The sequence below is a fragment of the Euprymna scolopes genome, chromosome 23 (assembly GCF_053919585.1).
Source record: "Euprymna scolopes isolate OS-2025 chromosome 23, ASM5391958v1, whole genome shotgun sequence".
NCBI classification, from domain to species: domain Eukaryota; kingdom Metazoa; phylum Mollusca; class Cephalopoda; order Sepiida; family Sepiolidae; genus Euprymna; species Euprymna scolopes.
Genome location: NC_136504.1, coordinates 55,583,453 through 55,605,909, shown reverse-complemented (window position 1 = coordinate 55,605,909; position 22,457 = coordinate 55,583,453). Strand labels below are relative to the sequence as shown.

Here is a 22,457-nt window from a genome sequence, read left to right as displayed (position 1 = left end):
TGCTAATAAACTTTGTCTAGAATCCTTATTCCAATTTTGATCAAAATTGATTACATGATTTTGATTCTATGAAATGTCTTAAATTTCAAACTTAAGCTTAAGAAGAAATTTAAATTCAGGGAATCTTGCTTAATTGGTGTCTAATTACTATGAATCAAATTTAATGCATATCTGAAATATTTGAATTGTCAAGTGGGAGGTTGTGCACATATTATACCCTCTAAAGACCTTTTAAAATGTTTCGAAGAAGTTGAGATTGATGTCTAAAGCATATTTTTAAATTTCATGAAATCTGTGGTATTTGAATTTTCACAAGCATATTCTTCCCCCTCCCACTTTTACTCTTTTTGCATAAAAAAAACTAAATATAGCTCACATTACCATCCCTTGTTCCTGGTGAAAAACAATAGTTTATATTCCAGCAAAGCAATGGCATAAGTTTTAGACCCTGCTTTGTCAGAAAGAATGATTAAAATCTGGTTTTAAATATGGTTGTAGAGATCCAAATGATGCTGAATGATGCTTACCCCAAACTCTGTAATTACCCGAGTCAACATAAAAAACTCGCTTTTGCAAACATAAATCGAAATTGAATGATATAGTAAAGGAGTTGAAGATATCAGAAGGCAGTGTAATCACCATTTTGTATGAACATTTCCAAATGAGACAGCTGTGTTCAAAGTGGGTTCTCTGTTTGCGAAGTCGATCAAAAAGAACAATGCATCAACAATTTAGAGCGTTGTTTGCAATTGTTTCAATACAAGAAAAAGGAATTTTGTATATGTGGTTTTAATTTTGTATATGTGATTTTAATGGTGAATGCTCTGACGAACTGCAGACACTTGTGCCCCCACGACATAGACACTCTCGACAAACCAGACAGGCAGCTAAATCACACCCCCACACTGTAGAGATCCTTAGATGTAAAATATCTTTCTACTCCAGTAGTTTCTTCCCCAGAACAGCTAGACTCTGGAATTCCATTCCAGGTTCCTGCTTCCCCAACTGTACTGACATGCAGAAGTTCAAGTGCAACGTGAACCGACATCTTGCTGTTGTTGTTTGCAATTGTTTCAATACAAGAAAAAGGAATTTTGTATATGTGGTTTTAATTTTGTATATGTGATTTTAATGGTGAATGCTCTGACGAACTGCAGACACTTGTGCCCCCACGACATAGACACTCTCGACAAACCCGACAGGCAGCTAAATCACACCCCCACACTGTAGAGATCCTTAGATGTAAAAGATCTTTCTACTCCAGTAGTTTCTTCCCCAGAACAGCTAAACTCTGGAATTCCATTCCAGGTTCCTGCTTCCCCAACTGTACTGACATGCAGAAGTTCAAGTGCAACGTGAACCAACATCTTGCTGCCCAAATCCCAACATAGTGCCCCAGTGTTACATATAGGAGTTTCATTAAAAGAGAGTCTTAGAGATAAAGAGATGTTGTTGTAAGAGACTTAGAGAGATAGTTCATGTTATGAGTTCTAGAGAGGGATGTTGTGAGAGAGATTGTTCCTGTTATACGATTCTTATATATTAAATGTTCATTCCTTAGGTTAATAGATGTGTTGCTATGTGAAGCTCTTTGAATGATGAGATAGTGTTCACTGTTCAGACATTGTGTGGACATGAGATGTCAAGACGTGTATGTAATGACATTTTATAACACAGATATATAGACATATAATACAATTTTCACTTTACCTTTTTGTAAGAATCACAAACACAAGACAACATTTTTATCAAAACACATAATGGGTTTATTTCCTCACGACCGGCCGTGGTTTCCATCATCAAGAATTCAAAGCTTCACATTTTAGTTTCAAAGTGATCGTCTCACTTCCTAGACGTTCGAATTCCCAGACCCTCTCTGAGTTTCTCACTGACTCTCTAACTAACTAACGCTCACTTCCTATATTGAGAAATCCATGCATGTCCGGCCAACGTGACTAAAATTCACGTGCCATCAACATGCGTGGACTTGCACGTTTCCTGAACATTCTGATTTTTCAATAACCTATTTTTTCTTTATTTTCACAAAGGAATTCAACTTACATATCTAATTTATTTAACCAATATTTTATTATCCACATTCTTTTAACAATTGAATAGTTTATTTATTATTTATTTCATCCAAATCAACAATTTACTGGACATTCCATTTAAACCTATTGTTCTTTAAAACTTATGTCCAAGGTTCGATTTCTGCTTTCTCTTATTTTCATTTTAACTAATCTCTCTATTTTTATACTTACATGAAAAGGGGACAGCCCTTATCATGTAACACCAGTAGTTGCTGCCCCTGATAGTAGCCCCCTACATCAAAGTGGCAATGTGCCTTGTTTGGGGTGAAAATGTAATTAAAAAAAAATAAATAAATATTTTGAGATGCATAAGATATTTTGTTCATTGATTGGAAAAACCAGAACCATCAAGAATGAACATTGTATTGCAGCTTTATCGGTGAAAGAAATCTACAAAAAAAAAGTGTTTTTTTCATAAAGACAATATACTATGTCACAAATCAATCACAACGATGGCAAAATTACTTCAAATTGCTAACCCCCCCCCCCTTTCCAGATCTGGTCCCCATCAATTACGATTGGAAACTGAAGTGTATTTTAAGGTCACAGACAAATCTTTCTACAAAATAAAAACTGTTGAATTGTTAGAGAAGCGTTGGAATCACTCAGCTCTTATATCTATACTATACTCTAGTTTTTAGATCTATGTTGGTGAATGAAGCCATATTTTATGCAAAAGTTTTGATGTCTTATATATTTTTATTCTTTTAATGGGGTTCTAGTTTACTATCTATAATTAATAGTTCCTATATTTTATTCAATTCTATACTTTGTCTACTTGGGAGCCCATTATCGCCCAACATATGTACTGTTTCTTTGGCACATCACTGTTCTTTTCTGTTTATAATTTTACTTTGTCCTTCAGAGGTAGATTGCCAAGTTGGCAGAGAGGCACTTGAAAGAGGTTGGAGGTTACATTAGACGAAACGTGAAAAAAAAAATAAATAAATAAATGAAAAGATAAACCAAGATGAGAATAGTAGTTTGAATAATCCAAATAATATTGACCTTATTTGCCAATCAAAAGTCATTAAATTTGAATTATTAAACCAAAAGATTTAATTCTTAAAATAATAAAAATATGCATTACTAAATCTTTCTAAGCTGTCATGAAGGTAATTAGGAATGTTTTAATGCATTTGGTTGTATGGAATCTGAATATATCAACATTTCAACATTTGTTTTCCTTAAGTTTTTTTTATTTTACATTTTACTCTCACAAAATACCTGCTTAATCTTACACTGTCAATATCTGCAGCAGAGAGATGAAACTTTCAGGCTATAAGTGCATAAGTTCAGTTATCATAACAATGCGATTTGCAATCCCCTTTGACCCATTCGGGCAGAATAAAAAAAAATAGGAAGCTTTGCTTTTAGAATATTCGTTGTTTGTCGTTTGACTGTATGGCACAATCACGTTGACATATCAGTTCTCATCAGATCACCAAAGTTAAGCAACGTCAAGCCTGGCTGACTATTTGGGAAGGCGAAGTGCTGTATGTACCGTGGAGATTGGTTGGGAAACTGGTGTGGTCTATCCTTTTCTTGAGGGTAGATGGGCCTCTCTTAAGCCGTGGTAGGCAACCCATCTAGCGATGGTGTCACGATAAAAGATACCCTCGATAGCTCTAGCAAAGCATCAAGTATTCAGCTACAGACAAGATTTGAATTATACTACAAACTTGTGTAATGAGTTCAATCTCGGTTGTGGCTACATGTCTTGTTTTCTTTTTTTTTTCTTTTTTTTTACCTCCCCTATTCTTATTTTACGCATTGTCTATCACTCTCACTTACGCCACTCTCTCACTATCGACTGTCAAAGGTAACAAAAAAATAAAAGAATAAAACAATTGGAATGATCCATTATAAGCAAAAGGAAATATTGCTACAAGTAGTATTTCTATTTAATGCATAACTGGAGAGAGAAAGAGATATATAGCAAGTAAAATAAGCCTAATTTTGGATTTTCTTTTTGTATTTATATTTTTTTATCGGAAACTACTGAGTAAATCTGACGGAAATTTTGTATGGAACTTTGTTATCGTACGGTACAGCAAACTAAGTATTATAGTATCTGTTCGATGCACAATTAAGGATTAATAGGGATTAATATTTAATAAAAAAAAAAAAAATGAGCACATTTAACCATATTCGACCATAAATATGGTATGAATCATTCATTCTAAGTCAACATGCTATAACTTTTGTCCATTTTTAACTGGCTAAAATGTAGTTTCTTTATATTTAGCTAGATTTGCAAACTCACTTATTCAGGATTAAAACAATCCAATTTGAACTCAATGGGTGATCCAGTGGGGCACATTTTGTTTTGTTTTTGAATAAATCTATAAAGATCCACATGTCATGTTATTATAAATGATAACACTACCTTGATATGCTTTCCTAAAAATCTCTCATTTCTTGTTTTTCTTAGGTAAGAACGGTAACCGTGGTGGCAAGTTTAATGGCCCCTGTCGGCCAGCACGTCGTCAGATGGAAGAACCACTCTACAGTGTTCCTATCACGGCGCCACATCCGCCCATGCTGTACAATCGTCTCAACTATCCCACAGCCACTCTTACAGCAGACGGCTCCAACTACGTGTATGTGCAGTACCCAGCAGCTGCACCTCCTGGTTACAATTTCAACCCTCCTCCGCCTCCTCCGCCTCCACCACCCTTGCCACCGACGCAAGGTCCTCTCCATGGAGCCCCACCACGGGGTCACCCTATAGCTTCGACTGCTCCTTATGGGTTGGATCCTACTCTTGTGCAAACTGGATACTTACCAACTACGGCACCGCCCAATGTCTATGCAGCCAATGCTCAGAACTATGAGGAATGGCCAGAGATGAAACAGTCAAAGCCAACACCACTAATTGCTAACAACAACAAGGTAAACACATTATTTTTCATATGTTATTAGTTGAAATGTCTCCTTCCCCAAAGTGTTAGGAAGTGAGAGAGAAAAAAAAAACGAAATAAGTTTATCAGCAAAACAAAGGTATAGGAAGTTGTTCGCCAAGGTACACAAAAAGCAGTTGAAATAGCATTGTTAATCAAGGTGTGGCAGGTCAATATATTTAAAGTTAGTTTATGGACAGTTTTAGGAGTAGCGACGAGTTTTGTAGCAGTTTACGGACAGTCTTGGGTTTGAAACTGTTGACGAGAGTTGCCAGTCCGACACAGTTGAAGGCAGGTCATGGCTTAAACCAGATCGAGAAACTTTTGGAGGCTGAGGTGAGCTAACATTAACTGATGAACATGGCCTGGACAAAGCATAGATGTGGACCTTAGCATATAGACAATCAATTGTGTCACACACACACAGTGTGACTGATATTTGCAGATTATGTTAGTGTTTTGATTTATTGTTTTTTTTATATTGGTACACCTCTGTGCACCCAACCTTGAGAGCTGCCAGTGTAAGGATGACAACTGTAGGAAAAATTGTAACTTACTTGGCTAGCTTATGTACATGCTTCAAAGGGTTGGCTATGTAACAAAAAAGGAAAGAAAGAGCTAAAATGACGACACCCAGTTGGTTTTATAGTTGACGGTCATGTGTGTGGTGCAGATTGTTGCCGTTTCAAATTAGACACATGAATAAAAACAGATGTGAAGCATACAAGCGATGAGTGGGAAGGTCTACTACGTATATAGTCGTGTGCAAGTCAATTTGAAAGGTTATGGAGTTGGAAGTTTTGACGACAGTGTCGAGTTGGAAGTTTTGAAAGTGGTATGTCAAATTTACCCGAGAAATTGTTAGTTTAACCAAACGACCAGAAGAAGAGATGAAGGAGACGAATACCACGGAAACCATGTTTGTGTCAGCATTTGTTGTCAAGCAGGGGACCACATGATTTCATAGAAATACCTGTCTATGCAGGATGAGAGAAATTATAATTTTTTTTTTTTTTTTTTTTTTTTTTTTTAATTACGTTCGTTACTTTACTATGTACAATGTTACGTATGATTGATGGACAAATGCATATCCTGCCACACACAAGTAGAGGCTGTGAGCCGCCTGACCTCCAGTTGTAAGGTTCTGCTGGGAAATGGTTACTATACAATGTGACACAATGGAGTGTATAAATAATTTCACTGAACTGTCTGCAAAAATTTAAATACTGAATGTAGCAGTAAGTCCTAGGAACATGTTTACCAGAAAGAACAGTTGGAAATAAGTCGTACACCATCCATTATGACTATGAAATTCTTAGAAAATGGTGCTATTAAACCTGGCATAGTTATATGGGACAAGGAGGAAGAAGAAGCAACCTTTATAGAAGTTAGTGTCCCCAATGATGCTGGATTAAACAGTGCTGAGAGGGAAAATATAACAAAATACCAAGGTCTTATGTATGGCATGAAAAGAAACTGAAATCTTGGGAAGATCTCTATCATCCAATAATTATAGAAGCAACCATATTCATGAAAAAGAATTTTAAAAATTACCTGATAAATATACCTGATTAACCAAGTGCAAAAGAAATACAACCGATTGCACTTAAAGGGATGGTTGAATCTTAAAGATCTTTCTGTTGGAATGTCTGAGAAAAGGGTGAATGTCTGGCATCTGACAGGATACTCTAACTAAAAAGAAAATTGAAAAGAAAAAAAAGTGAGAAAAAAAATGACTAAATACTTTGTCTTGTGAATCGACACAGTGAAAATGTGACTAAGAATTATTCCTGTTTAAAAAAAAATGTTTTCACTCGGGTTTGAATATTTATATAGCCGATAACCAAATAATGACTGACAACAAAGTACAATGTTTTTGTTTTAATTATTCACTATATATTTAAAAAAAATTATTTTTTTTCTTACAAGATGGGAAATCTGACAATGATTTTATGACAATGAATTTTAGTAAATGAAATATTACCTTCCTTCTAAATGAATACATAAGTTTTTTTTCTGTTATCAAAGCTACATTAGTAGTCAAACATTTATTTAAATCAATAATACAATATAAACTTTTTATGTACTGTATATAAAGTAGAAAGCAAAGGCCCAACCACAGTGTATGTTTAATCTGTATAACTATTTTTTAAGCAGTTTATAATAAACTAGACTACCCGTGACCCGTTGGGTCAGTATGTTATATTAGCTATGGAATTAATGTATGAGTGTGACACTTGTTATGTAAAGAAAATATTTTTTTTTTGATATAACAAAAACATTTCTATGAAAGTATATTAAAATGAAAAAAGAATATAGATAGATTTCTATGAGTCGTTCTGTTTACAATTGCTTATTTTTTTTTTTTAAACTTACAGCCATTGAATTATAAGTGGTTTGCTATACTTATTGGTAAATGTGCACTGAACAGATACATTATACTTAAAGTTAAATTCAAATTTTGATATATCTTTTAATTTAAACACAAAAACAAAATTGGGACACTGAAAACGTACACAGTAAAACAATACATTTTATTGTCACGTGTATTTATTTGTAATGCGAATTAAAAAAACATATTTTCAGGGATATTTATGTTGGTAGTGTAGAAGAAAATATATGAATGTTTTTTAAGAAGGGTGTATTAAAAAATGGAGAATAAATTTTTTTTAAAAATGAAGGCGGTGGGTAAATCGCCGTTGTAAAATGCTTTTATGGTTGTCAACAGGTTAAAGTGGATTTATTTGTAAGAAAATTGTGTTAAAATAACAAACGTAATACAAAAATGAACCAAAGTAAAAAAAAAAAAAAAAAAAAAATGCAGGAAGTATTAACAATTGTTTATTTGGATAATTTAAACGCAAAAAAAACAAAAAAAAAAACAATTGGAATGCTGAAAACGTACACAGTAAAACAATACGTTTTATTGTCGTGTTGACTATTTATTTATGTGCGCATGCACAACCGGAAGTCGTAAACCGGATATTGGGTTACAACACCTGTTACAAGGTCATTTGAGTTGTATAATTATATAGATTTATGTTTGGTGTTATTCAATTGTAATTTGAGTGTCCTATTTTCCATTATGTATGGAATAGCTTTGTTGATATTAACCATAATTAATTAAAATGATTTGATAATAAAAAAGGGATAAATCACCAAAATCGTGTTCATCAATTTTTAAGGAATGTGCACAAAAATTCCTTCATAATTTAATTTGCATGTATTTTTTTAAACACGTTCAGTTTTTTTCTTTATGCCTCTCTATATACGCAATAGTTTTGTTGATATTAATTGTAATTAATTCGAGTAATTCAAAACAAAGTATTAATTACCTGTATATGTTTCAACTTCTAGATAAGGCTATGCACATGCAACAGGCCACTCCCTCCACAACAATCAGCCAGCAAAACAAATTTTAGAGAGACACGTTTCTTTTTAAAAATTAGCTAATTATCTTTTTATGTACTTCATTTTTAAAGCATAGTTTTTCCTTTTAAGCTCGAGGGTTAGATCAACCAAAACATTGTGCAAATAACACTCAAGATGAGAACAGTGGTCTGATTAATCCAAATAATACGAATAATCATTCCTCATCAACTCACAATCATAGTTTTTCCTAGTAAAACAGTTTTTACTTAAAATCCTACATTATTCGTGACATTAAATTTTTTAAGTAAAAAACGTTTTTATAACTAAATCTCTGTGCTCTTTTGTTTAAAAGTATTCATTTTTTTAATTTGAAACATTGAAAATTATTTTTTTTTCTATTTACATTTTCCATAAAAATAAATAGCCTTTTATTAAATTCCTTGCTTGTAAAATTTAATTAAAAGTATTAATAAGTTGTTAAACGTATTGTTTAATGTTTACTATATTCAAAGCCAACTCCCTCCCTCTTTTTTTTTCTTTTTTTTTTTACTACTCTCATTGGCAAGTGAAAACAAAAGTTTAATAGTTTCCTTCTATTGATCTTTCCAAATTATAAAAATAAATATTCATATTTTGATATTATTGTAGACTAGCATGGGTGCCCGGCGTTGCCTGGGTGTTGGAGGTGTGTGTGAGCAATAAAATAAAAAAAATAAAAAAGTGGTAGTAGGAAGGCGGAAAAGAATGGGAAAAAAGTGACGTTTTTGCTGTTACGACCACCGCCAAACTGGAAGTGACGTAGGTTTAAATTAAGGCTAGACAATCGAAAAGAGGGGATGACTTTAAAAAATATTGGTGATAAAACCGACCCTTCCCTGTAGAAAAGTGCCCAGTTGAGGGTAAATAAATTAATGTTTTTAGCCAATTTTTTGGTATTTGTCATCTAAAGGGTCGAGCTTCAAAACGATACTGATCTTGTGAAAATCTGTCGCCTCTGTCGAAAGTTTTAGGCAGACATGCAAACATACATACATTTATATATTGGTAGCTCAAATTTTCAACCCAAACCGATTAAAAAGCTTGCCTTATCTTTGAATACCCTTTATGTAAAATTTCAAATGTTTAGACCAGAAATTGTCTGAGTAATTTGGTAGAGACTGCAGAGGTCAAATTTTTTAAACTTTGGCCCCTATTATGACTCCTTAACATTTATTGTTTTGAGCTCAAATCAAGTTATTAAGTTAGATCTATGTCCAAAGAACCTAGATCTAAAATTTCAATTGTTTATACCCAAAATTGGTGGAGGAGTTTGGTAGAGTTCTCAAAGGTCAAATCGTTGAACTTTGACCCTTTAACAGCAAAATTTCTGGCCGAAAATGGATTACAAAGATTTTACCAAATCTCAATACCCTGTATATCAAATTTCGAGTCGTAGACTGAAAATTGACAGTTATTGTGTTGGGAAATGTACACAGACAGACAGACACTTTCACTTTTATAGATATATAGATTGACACCCTCGAATACCATCCCCTCCAAAAAAAAATAGTTTTTTTTTGTTTTTTTTTTTAGGCAATTATGTATCGTATTCCAAAAAAAAACAAAAAAACTTGGCAAAAGAAAAAAAAAAAAAAGTACAGTAGAACCCCGAGATACGTTGGCCCTAGGACATTTTTTTTTTTTATGGAATACAATGTTTTTCTGACTCCTGGTTACAGTATTTGCCCCAACATACGGTATTATTTATAATGTTATTTGATTGCATATATGTGTATTATATATTGTACTGTATTTTGTTACTAATTTTTAATGTTGTATCCCGGTGTTCTATTGTATTTTAGAATTTCAAGTGAGGGATCAGTTTCATGTATAAATTTAATATAAGATGATCTCCCATTTCTAGATTATTCTAATGTTGTAGAGCAGTTAACCAAATTTTGTTTTTGCTATGAGAAATGAACCAACTACATTTTTCTCTTGATCTGTAAATTTTTTGGTGATTACGTGTTGCTTTATGACTTTGCCATTCGGAATTAGAGTTAGTAGTAAAAAAGTTTTGTTAACTCTCTTGATTTGTTTGAATGGTCCAGAGAATCATTTTATGTTAAAATTATATATCAATCTGATTCCTTATTGCAAATTCTAAAAGAAATTCCTGCAAATTTTTGGGGAGGATGTTCACACGTAATCATCTAAGATGATAAAAATGTATATGACAGCATGTAAGAAAGACATTAAAGCAAATATAATGATGGTTTGTCTTTGCAAACACAACTTGTGTGCAATGTCTTGTTTTTCATAGTTAAACTGGGGTGTCTGTTGAGGGCAGAGATGTAAGAAATCAAGGACACAGGATGAAGATAACACAACATCGCTGGGTCTCTTAAGATTTTAATCCGGCACTAAAGTTAATGCAACTTTAAGATCAAACAAATCTTATAATTAAATGATCATATCCTAACACTAACTCAAAGAAAGACAACTTTGAAAAAGGTATCTGAATCGTAAGAAAAAGACTTTTCCCTCGTCATCGCTATATGTTACTGCAAACATGTAGCTCTAATTCTATCTTTTAACTAAATTAATAGATTTTTTTTCTTTTTTTTTGTTTTAACCCAATCCTATGTGGAAAATACCAATGTATTTTGAACTATTGAGACAAGAAGACTTCACACTGTTGGTGGTCAGCTTGACTGAGGAGGGGGTCAATTTTCCACTTATCAAGCACTCTAGGAAAAAGACGAGGTGTTTAAGGATTTTTCGGGGGGGGGGGGGAGATTAAGTGGGGAGAGCTTTTGGAATAGTTAAAGAGAACTGGTGGATAAGAGCAGATGGTAAATGCAAGGAAGCATTCATAGCTTTAGCAGATGTGATGAGCTGATCAATCGACCAACAATAACCTCGACAGACAGCTATCAATGGACAATACTTGAGAGCCCTTTTTCTATGCTGATTTGTTTTAGTTTTGTCTTCTCTTGTGAAACTAGTGCACGCTATCACAGTGATTGTTGGGATAACACGGTCAGAACAAGATGAGGACAAGGAAAACCATGACACACAAGCATTGAGGTCAGTGATTGTCGAGGGATGCATACATTTAACAATATTTTATATATAAAATTACGTACTTTCATGATAATTATTATTTTTTTTTTTTTTTTTTTTTTTTTTTTTTTTTTGCTACAAGCTAGATAACTAAATTTGTTTCATCAGCCATTTATACCAAATATTTGTTTGTGTTGTTAAAAACTATTTTCAACTGATTTCATATTTAATCCTGATCAATTTTATTTCTTAATATTTATAGGAGGGTGACGGTTTTTACTTTTACAGACTAAAGTTCATAAATTGCCATTTAAATCATTTAATGCTAATTTAATAACGGCTTTTTTCTTTTCTTTTTTTCTGTCTTCTCTCTGTTCTCCTGCCTTTTGGATAAGGTGCTTACTTCCACCAACTTTAAAGAGAGAGAAGTTGAGGAGAAAAATGTACTTAAGAGACATGAGTTCAAACCTTACCTGTGGCATTATTATTTTTTCTCTAATTTTGTCTCCAAACATTTTAGATTACAAAATCAATTGTTCAGTTTTACTTTATTTTGACGTTTTTTCTGTAAGTTATGTAATTTACAGACATTGGGACACCAGTCGATACCGCGTAGATTTAATATGTATAATAATTCTTCGAGACTATATTCCTCCCAATATTGTAAAAATGTTTTTATTTCTTTCAGACCTTGCCAACTAATAAGGTGAATATTGGAATACAAAAAGAACCATCCAGAACTGGTGCCAATAACAATGTTAAAAGTGGAATTCAGCACAAAAAAGCTATTTATGAAATGGCTGTTCAAACAGGTAAATATTTACTATATTCAGTTTCCTTAAAATAATTGTATTCAGTGACAGCTTGTTCGTAGATGGTGTGCAACGGCAGTAACTTCTATTCATTATTACTGGTGTATATATATATATATATATATATATATTTAAAAATTATTAGAACACCTGATGTTATATAATTTTTTTTCTTTTTAAATGTATAGAATTATTTTTAAAAAGTTTTCTTTTTCTGAGACTTTCTGTTGTATACACCCTTTTTTCTCTTCATTCTGCTCGGGATATTAAACGAAAGGAGTAGGCTCCATGTGAAGAGAACAAAGTATATGTTCAATCTTGTTGACAATTGTTGTAAAATCGGAATTCGATGTGTCTGCGTGGTTGGCGTGAATTTTGAATAGGAGTTTAGTCACATGATTGAAAACATTATTTTGTAAGATCATTTGAAACCATCGTAATCAATCGACAGTCACTCTATCATTTAGAAGTAATGCTAGCAGGTTCCTTAGACAGAAGGCTTTCGACAGTGTTGTCTCACCCACCCTAGACTTCACTTGCTTCCCCATCGATCTTTAAACCAGCTGGCGTCAAGAGGAGATTGCAAATGACCTGATAGGCTGATGGTCTTTCCATTCTGGAACGACAAGTCGCTAATATGGGATGCAGCTTGTGTTAATACTCCTATGCCCTCCTCTATAATGGAATCTGAGACAAATAGTGTCAGTAGAGGATAACTAATGATCAAAATATGTTAATTTTCTTGACAATTTTTTATTCCAACCAATTACTGTGGAGAGAATGGAACAGTTAGTTCTGCCATGCTTTGTTTATTAATTGCACGCCACATTGAGGACCAGCATGAACTGAATGGCTCTACAAGCCCATTTCTATCACTATTGTCCGAGAGATTACTGAACTTTCGGTAAAACTTGCTGAGAATGCTCTGTTTTACGATTGTTTTAAAAATGGAACGGAAATTTAAATTTTGTTCCGTTTTAATGTTTGTTTTTTTAAATTGCACATGCAGCAAAAAAAAAATAAATAAAATAAAAATTAAGTTTAAAAAAAAGGAAAGCATGATTATTGATATGTGCACAAGTTGCAAACAAGAATTTTTATGCAGTAGTAAAATGTTGGGAACAAGAAGATTTGAGTAGGAGGTTTCAGGTATGCTGACAAAGAATCCTTTTCTGCCTTGACAAGATTCTAAACCAGCTTTGAAACCTAGTATGTCCTTTTCTCCTCCCTGCAATCACTTTCTCACAGAAGAGACACTGTGAGTCTATCTCGGCTCTGTTGTTATTTTCATGGCAGGTTCTTTATTGAGCTTCAATTTATGCACCCTTCCCTTGCAAAACATTCACAACACTCGTCTATCTACAACCACTGTCAACAATTTCTCCTCACTCTATCTGTGCGTAAATCTAAACACAAATTCTGTGACCAAAATGTTTTTCCTATGGAACTTTATATGGTTGATCTGCTTTCCAGCTGACTAAAACCTAGTCATCTTTCTATGTAAACAAATTCTTATTGAGCTGTCTTCTTAAATAATCAAATTCTACTCAATTTCCATTACTATGGTCACTATGCTGTTGTCTCAGTGACTACCTTGCACTCATTAACACTTATTCTCAAGTAGCCTTCAGGCCTTGTTAAGTGGTGACTCTCTTGTAAAAATAAATAAATAAACTATGACCATTCATTGAGAATAACTTAACATTGACTTTTTAAAAAACCATATATTAATCTATACTGATATTAGAGACGTGTGTCTGTTTGCTGTAATTTCACCTCATTATCACAGTTACTGTAAGTTCCTTAGTGATTTGTATGTCTGTTAGAATTTAATCTGATGAAGTGAGAGCATCATGAAGCAAATAAAGTTGATGAAAGAGGAGAGAAGGAAATATATTTGATTTGATTAGCAATGTTCATAATTTTATCTTTCAGATTTTTCTGAAGAAATTGCCAACTTGACCCTTTCTGAAAAGCCAAGTCCTTTGTTTGGAAACAAGAAGCGGATGCGTAACCATTCTAACCAGTGGATCAGCAATTTGACAGATTCTGAAGAGAAAGATTCCGACAGCGGATATAGCAGCCCCCTTCATCGACGAAATTTAGTATCCAATGGCACTCATGCAGCCCCTGAGAGGCTGGTCTCTCCTGCCAGACCTGCAGTGCCATCGGTCCCACAACCCGTCGGATTCAGCTATGCCGCTGTGGCTCAGAGGCCAGCAAAAACGGTCCAAAGGTTTGTCACAGCCCCAGCAGCTTCTTCAGCTCGGACACCAGCTCAAGAACCGGCAGTTTCTGATGGCAAGAATCTTGAACCGAAACCTGGAGAAGAGAATGTCAAAAAGAAACGGAAACGTAATAGGTCTAAGAAGAAGAAGGAAGGGGGCAATCTTTCGAGTCCAGGTCAAACCCAGGGTTCAAGTTTGTCCAATTCAGTATCCATGGACGATATAGTTCTCCACTATGAAGATGAAGAGGAGTTTCCGGAATTATCAGCAAACACCCCCAGAAAGGAACAACCAATTGCACCACCAAAAATGAATTACTGTGATATGTTAAAAAATGTATGTATTGTTTTTAATAATCTTAATTGATTTGTTAATGAAGAAAATGCCTTTATTATTCCACCAGCACTGGTGTTGCTCATATGGGGATATATTGCTGGTCAGAAGGGTTTAGTTTTTGGCCGGGTGGAGGAGTTTCAAATATAGTTATTTTTACAAGTTTTGTCTTGAAAGAGAAGTGAAAAATAATATTTGTAATATGAGGGTAAAAAAAACAAAAAAACTTAATACTGTTGTTAAAAAACAAGTCTTTTCTTGAAAACAGCTGTAAAATGGCAAATGGATTTAATGAATTAAAAAAAAAAAAGAATGTGAATTTTTTAAAAAAACAAAAAATAGTAAATTATTCTAAATCTTAAAAAAAAAAAATGTTTAGACCATTTTCTTAAATAAATTCTCAGATATTCTTTATTAAATTTTATTTTGTTTCATGAAAATCAATTTTTAAAACAAAGAAAATATTTTTTTTCTTTAAATAAATTAAAATTTTTATATTCTAATAAATTTCAGTTATTTTTATGGACCTAACCAATAATTGTTCCTCGTGACCCCAGATGGAATTAAAAGGAATATTTGAATGGTGTCTTTTAGATTCCTTGAATAATTTAACATTTATTGAAATTTCTTTGAATTTTCTGGCAACATAATGGTTTCTATAATACAAAAACCTACAAACATTGACTTCAACTACTATTCATTTAGTCAGAGCTGGTGCTACCTATGTCTAATCTCCACAAACGCCAGTGTTGGGGTCAGCTAGGAGCCTTCTTAATTTTATTTTTTCCTTTACTTAAAATATTGCTAGGGCATGTTGAGAATATTACTAGCGATATATTTAACATTGGAATTTATTTCTGATGTTAGTGATTACTGCTTTTTTGTCGACACTTATGTTTAAGTGGTTAATATCATTAAATAAACAACTAATTTATTCCCACCCCTGCAGACTAGATGTGTTGGAGAAAGAAAAAAGTAGAAAAATATGATGTTTGCAAAGTGTAAAAAAAAGTTTGTTGTTACAACATTGGAAACTAAATTTTTAGATGACTTGCCTAATATTACTTTGATATTTAATGTTACTTTGGAATAACATACTTTAACGATAAGTGTAGCTATAATTTGGCAAGTATAATGGGAGTTAAAAGGTATGATTGATACAGTTTGGCTTTAGGATTATCTTAAGTTCCATATAAGGAAATTGGACTTGTTTTAATCGTGTGATATAGAACAGATTTGAAGTTGAATTTCAGTTATTGACAAAATGTAGATGAGAAAACATGTGTAATATCTAGAAAATTAGACACTTAGACGCATTAAGGTGTAGTTAGGTAATGTGTTTTATATTCCCTTTATATTCCTCTAGTGATTATTTTATCTTCAAACCTTATGTGCAATAAGGCAATCATATTGAATTTTATTGTTTTTTTTATACTCTTTTTATAGAAATCACTCTAGACAAGACAGGAAGCACCTTGATGTAAGGAGCTTAAAAGAAAATATTACTTCAAGTTCAAAAATTAACCAATAATAAGTGTTAATAGATTATAAACTACAAAACAGCAATTCTTTGTCAGAAATATTGCTCATGGACTGTGAGAACTATAGCATAAAATAAGGAAAAACCCAAGGTCCACTTTCTACTCTTAATTATTGGAAAGGACAGCAAATGTATTTTGTTTAACCTTTCTCAAATTTTCTAGCTATCAGTCACAGGCAACGTTGCAGAGTTGTAAGGTATAAAGTCCAATTCCCACTCCAACCCTGTAGAATTTTAAAATATCCAATTTTGATTCTTTATTTCAAAGTCTTCCAATATTCTGACTGTCTATTGATTAAATAAAATTTGACTTTGATACTTATCATTCTTAAGAGTTTGATATTGGTTACAGAGTTTATTTTTCTTTCTTGGTTGGTCATGAATGTAACGGTCCCAATGAACCTCCATAAAATCAATGGTGCCAGATGCCAACTAATTTAAATCAGTATACCTCAATAAGCCCTTTTCCATAACATAACTCGACTCTGCATTATATAACAAATGGAGCTCCATAGTTTAGATAAAATATACTGTTATAACCATATATAATTCTAAAACTACATTACTCTGAGTATTTGGATTAATATATTTCATTTTGATGTAAGATAATTTGCATTTGGCATCCATAAAAACAAAAATCACTTAAAAAGTATAGAAATTTAAAAAAAAATAAAAGTAGAAATGTTAATAAGAGGTCCAGGATTTGGAACAGGAACCTACAGAAGTCCTCTGTGATTGTTGAGTAGTCTTGAGAAGGTGCTGAAACCTCGAAATTTACCAAAACTTTTTTTCATTAATATTACTTCTTTTTTTTTTTTACTTGGGAGTCACTACTCATCAAGATCCGAAGGCCACTCGAGGATAAGGGTTAATGAATGTAAGATGGCAGTGTAGTAATCGTTAATGGTGTAAATTTTGTAGAATTTTATTATTTATGGGATGGTTCAACAAGAACTTGTTTACATTGGGTTTAATGGCTACCATGTTGTATTCAACCAGGAAGCAGGCCATTGGAACAGTGTTCTACAGGCAGGTAGTTCTGGGAAAGAAACTTTGTTCATCAGTGTTTAGATTATGTACAGATAGAGTGGGGGAAATCGTATATTGTATTTGTAGTTAGTTGGGTGTTTTACTTAAATTAATTTATATTAAATTTAATTATTTACTTAAACTCGTTCTCACCCTGTTAATGCTGATATATCTTTGCTCTCTCCCTCCAAAAAAAAAAAAAAAAAAAAAAAAACATGGAAAAAATTATGAAATCAAAAAAAAAAAAAAAAAAAGAAGAATGACAATGATATGGTGTGGGTACAAAAGGACATAGATTTTTCGTTCAGTCCTGGGCAACGCCAGGTACCCATGCTAGTTTAAAGATAAAATCATTGTCATCTTCACAAAGATACCAAGGAAATGACTATCACTCGTGTATTGTCAAGAAAAAAGATGGATAACAATAATACAGGCCATCAAAAATATACAACCGTACGACTGTTTTAAACATGCATTCAACAAAGTTAATAGGATGTTCACTATCTGTATTGATAGCTCCAAATATTTAGTTTAGTTATTACATAGGAATGTTATGAATGTTGTTCAGTGGTTGGTATGTTGGTTATTTTTATTACAGTAGGATGAAAAGTTAAAACAGTGTTTTATATTTGGGTTTTTAGTAGATAGTTTGTAGTGTTCCGTAAATAGTACCGGCCATAATTATTTTGTGTATCATGGGAGATACGTAATTAGTTAGGAGTCCAAGCATGTTTAATAGACGCTGTAGGTTTATTGGATATTATGTTTGCAAAAAGTTTTCAAACATCACTTGCCAATGAGTCCTATGTTTCTTAGATGTTGCTATCAACTGTTCAATGGTTGGTTGGTTGGTTGGGTGGTTATTTCTATTGCAATATGATGTAAAGATAAAACTGTTGCTATTTGTTTTTAGAATCTTTTAGATGAGGATTGATAATTTGGATTATTCTGACTACTATTCTCATCTTGGTTATTATTTTCATAACGTTTTGGTTGATGTAAAAACAACTAATGCTGACGGATATGAGCATTTTTTTTTTTAAATACATATTGTCACCTAGACTTGTGATTAGTCGTAATTCGTGATAGGATTAGTGACATGGTTAATTTCATAAGGTATACCATTTTTTATTTTATTTTTTTTTTTTTTTTTATTTATTTATTTTTTTTTTTTTTTTTTATTTATTTATTTATTTTTTTTTTTTTAATTTATTTATTTTTTTTTTTTTCATCAGACACTACAAAAAATATATAATCTAGGATTTTTGAAGGCAGGAATTTGATACCACAACCGAATAAAAAAGAAAACTGCTTAATAGACATTCCTCGCCTCTATGGTCATTTTTGCACTAATGCTGTTGACAAAGGTATAAATCTATAGCCCCCCCCTCCCTCAAACTATATGTAAAATATCACTTTGTGTTCAATGAATCGTATATAATGAATATTTTACCATAGTTATTATTTCATCAGTTGATAATCTGAAAAGGTTGAATCACCATGAAACAGACACACTCACCAATCTTATAAATTGTCCTCCTTAATTTATGACTGATTTTGTTTTTTCTGAATTTTTTTCTTTCTGTTGCATTCTACATGAAGAACATAAATGAAAAGTGATTAAGTAATGAAAACAGTTTTAGTTGCAAACATTAATAACATACAGAGGTAACAGGTATTACGGAGGACAATAAAATAATAGTTAACAACCAAATGTCCAATATATCTAGTTTTTTTTTTCTATTCTATCATTATTTCCTGACTGCTCACTGAGGTCATGTCATGTCTTTCCTTCTTGAAAGATACAGCAAGGACTTTTCTTTGACATTGAATAAGATGATGATGATTGTTTTAACACGGATGCATTTTAATAATTATAAAACTCTGTGGGCCATCGAGCATTGTATTATATAATAAAACCGTATTCGTTTAAGTTTGTTTGTTCACAATTTGATATGTACAAAAGTTACACTGTTTCACAAATTAATTTTTATACTGAAAACGGACTCGTATACACTTTTATTCCAGCATGATTATATATATATATATATATCTATGTGTGTGTGTATATATATATATATATATATATATATATATATTACGTATTCAAAAGAAATCTACATTCAATGAATACTCTCATTTGCATATTACATTAAAGAAAATGTATTTTAATAAGTTCGATTTTATTGTTTGTTATAATAGAATTCTTGTAATTGTTCTGCTTAGAAATATTATTTAAAGTTAATTTATTTTTAATTTATTTTCAATTATTAATAACTGGCAAGAGTTGCATTTAAAACCGGAAGTAAGCTCATCTATTTAAGCTATAGAGTTATTTGATATTTCATTTTCATAAACCAAGATAGATTCTTCCCTAAATCCAACATGTAGTCACTTTTCCTAACTAGTTAGGATATTCAGTGTATCTTAAATAATAAGTAAATAGTCCCTCTACCCAGCGATATGTTTTGACCAGACTAGGCCGGGTATATGCAGCTAGTAATAACTAAATACATATTGAAAAAGTGTTCTCCATGTTTTAAATCTGTTTTAAATTTGGTATTAAAGTTTTGTTAATGAACTTGTCAGCTTACAAATCGGTTTTTATCTTTTAGTATACAGAGATACTAATTAGATGTTTCTGTTTGTATGGCTGTACTTATAACAAGACGTTTCTATTTTTTTTTAAATTTTTTTTTTTTTTCAGAACTCTGTGATATATCAAACACCTTCAGCTGAAGAGGGAGACCTTGACGAGAATGGAGCATGTATGCATACTGTTTATAACTATTCTATGTAATTTATAAAGACCACGGTCATGGAAGAACACAAGAAAATAATCTGTTGAGATATTAAAAGTAATTTTGTTGTTTTCATTATATATTACTCAATCAGGAATCATTTTCATTAAAAATACAGTTAGTATTATGCATCTAAAATTGAGAAAAACACACTTGAAAATGTCAACATTATGTGAAAGAAGTTAAAGCAAGACTTGAACTGATATTACGTTTATCTAACAAGAAAAATTGGGTTATAACTCAAAATGATTCCTTATTTTATAATAACTATTAATAATTCTAATATGAATTAATAATATTTAATGAAAACAAGATAAAATTACTTTTAATATCTAAACAATTTTTTCTCGTGTTCTTCCATGGCCGTGAACTTTATAAATTACTGTATTCTAATCTCTATTCATAGTTGATAGTTATTATTGGAAAATACCAAAAGATGGTATTAGATCTTAAAAAAAAGAAAAAAAAATCAAACAAAAAAACAAACTAAAATTAATTATGATATATAAATTGCTTTGTAAAGTACCGTGTGTAATAAATAAGGTGACACTCCTTTCCTCAATGCCACTTATGGAATTTTTATTAAATTCAAATTCTTTTCTGCATCCTACTATATCAGTATTTTTACTTACACACAGCCATATACATACATACATACATACATACATACATACATATGCATATATAGCCATACATGCACACACATACAGCCATACATTCATACATATACACACACACACATACAACCATACACACACATACAGCGACACGTACATAGACATACATGCGCACACACATACATATATACAGCCATACACACACACATGCATACATACAGCACCCACCCCCCACACATGCACACATACACATTACCGCAAAAAGAAAAACTCGTAAGGCTAATGAAAATAACTAAAATATATGCTAGATTATGTTAGATTCAGACACTTATTTCCTTAGAACTTTGGAAAATAAAACAAAAGTTACCTCCCCACTTTTTTTTTTTAACTTTGTGAAAATTGGAATATTATTTAATTAGGTAAAACACTAGATAAAAGTTTAAGACATTATGTAAAGAGGTCTTAAACAGAGTAGGACATATAAAACAAGTTGGATAATCTGAAGGCATCTTGTTATTTTGCCATGACAGTTGTTTTTGGCTGGCATTATGGATTGCAGCATTTCTGCACAAGTGAAGATCTTTCTGCCAATAAAGATGCTATCTGAAGCATCAGGATGTAAGTAGCCATGCAGTTTCATGTAACCCCCCCCCCATATAATTTGAAACTCTATGGTTTTAAGGAAGTCACATTGAAGTGTATATTTTAGTTTGATTAGCCTTGTGTAGAAAATGTCTCCAGTGGGACATCATTTTAATCCTATTAATGTTCAGTGTTCCAGGACATCAACCTGAGTTGAGTTAGTGTTCTCATACTAATATAGGATACATCTTCAACACTCGGTCTGAAAGGAGTAAGGGTTATTGTTAAGGTGGTAATCTTGCTTCTGTCAGACTGAGCTGTGATTCTGTGCAGCTTTAGGAGGTTCACACGTCCAAGCTGTACCTTCACTTTTCAATCGCCCAACGTGTCCCTACTGGAGAATGCCAATGGGCATTTTTTTGTGAGTTATCCCTACTGGAGAATGCCAATGGGCATTTTTTTGTGAGTCATATTATACATGCCTCATGTGCACTGACAAGCCATCACAAACAACCTCCCAAGCAGGAGTTCACCTGAAGGAGGTTATGCTTTCAATTTGGTGAAGTTGGAAAGGTGTTGTCTTTTACAAGTTTTTCCTTTGCTCGTGGCCCTATAAAAATGCACATACCGGTTCCACAAGATCAGTAAAGTTAAGTAACACTTAGCCTGAGTGATCATTAGAGATGACCAAGTGTTTTATATAATAAATACTTCTTTTAAAATCATCTACAAATCAATCGAATACAAAACATGTACAATTTTGGCATAGAATGACCCAACGATAGTCGACATGCCATAAAAGCCAATAGTCAATGTTTTTTTTTTTATTATATGTGGCCTCAGCTGGACAAATTAAAGTCTGAGATCCTTGCCTAATGCATTCAAAATTGGCTAATTGTAACAGTATTGCCTTTCATCACAACTTCCTTGCAGATGCAGCAGAAGTTGCTGAGTCGTGACTGGAAAGTTATGTTGTACTCTTCATAAACGCTTCTCTCAGCAGTTTTAAATTTTCTCTAGTTTTTAATTGAATAAACAAACTAACTCTAATAACAGTGAGAATTTGAATTACCATCAGACAATATCCTCAAATGTGTTCTGTCTC

At 32.5% G+C, this 22,457-nt stretch overlaps 1 protein-coding gene across 1 annotated transcript in view; it reads left to right on the top strand.

Annotated features, from left to right (window-relative positions):
- LOC145245907 (uncharacterized) overlaps nt 1-22,457 on the top strand; it is a 141,867-nt gene that overhangs the window by 79,389 nt on the left and 40,021 nt on the right. The window contains exons 4-7 of the mRNA XM_080107647.1: nt 4,525-4,985; nt 12,099-12,222; nt 14,158-14,786; nt 20,060-20,120. Of these exons, the coding sequence (XP_079963773.1) occupies nt 4,525-4,985; nt 12,099-12,222; nt 14,158-14,786; nt 20,060-20,120 (1,275 nt within the window). The remainder of the gene's footprint in view (nt 1-4,524; nt 4,986-12,098; nt 12,223-14,157; nt 14,787-20,059; nt 20,121-22,457) is intronic.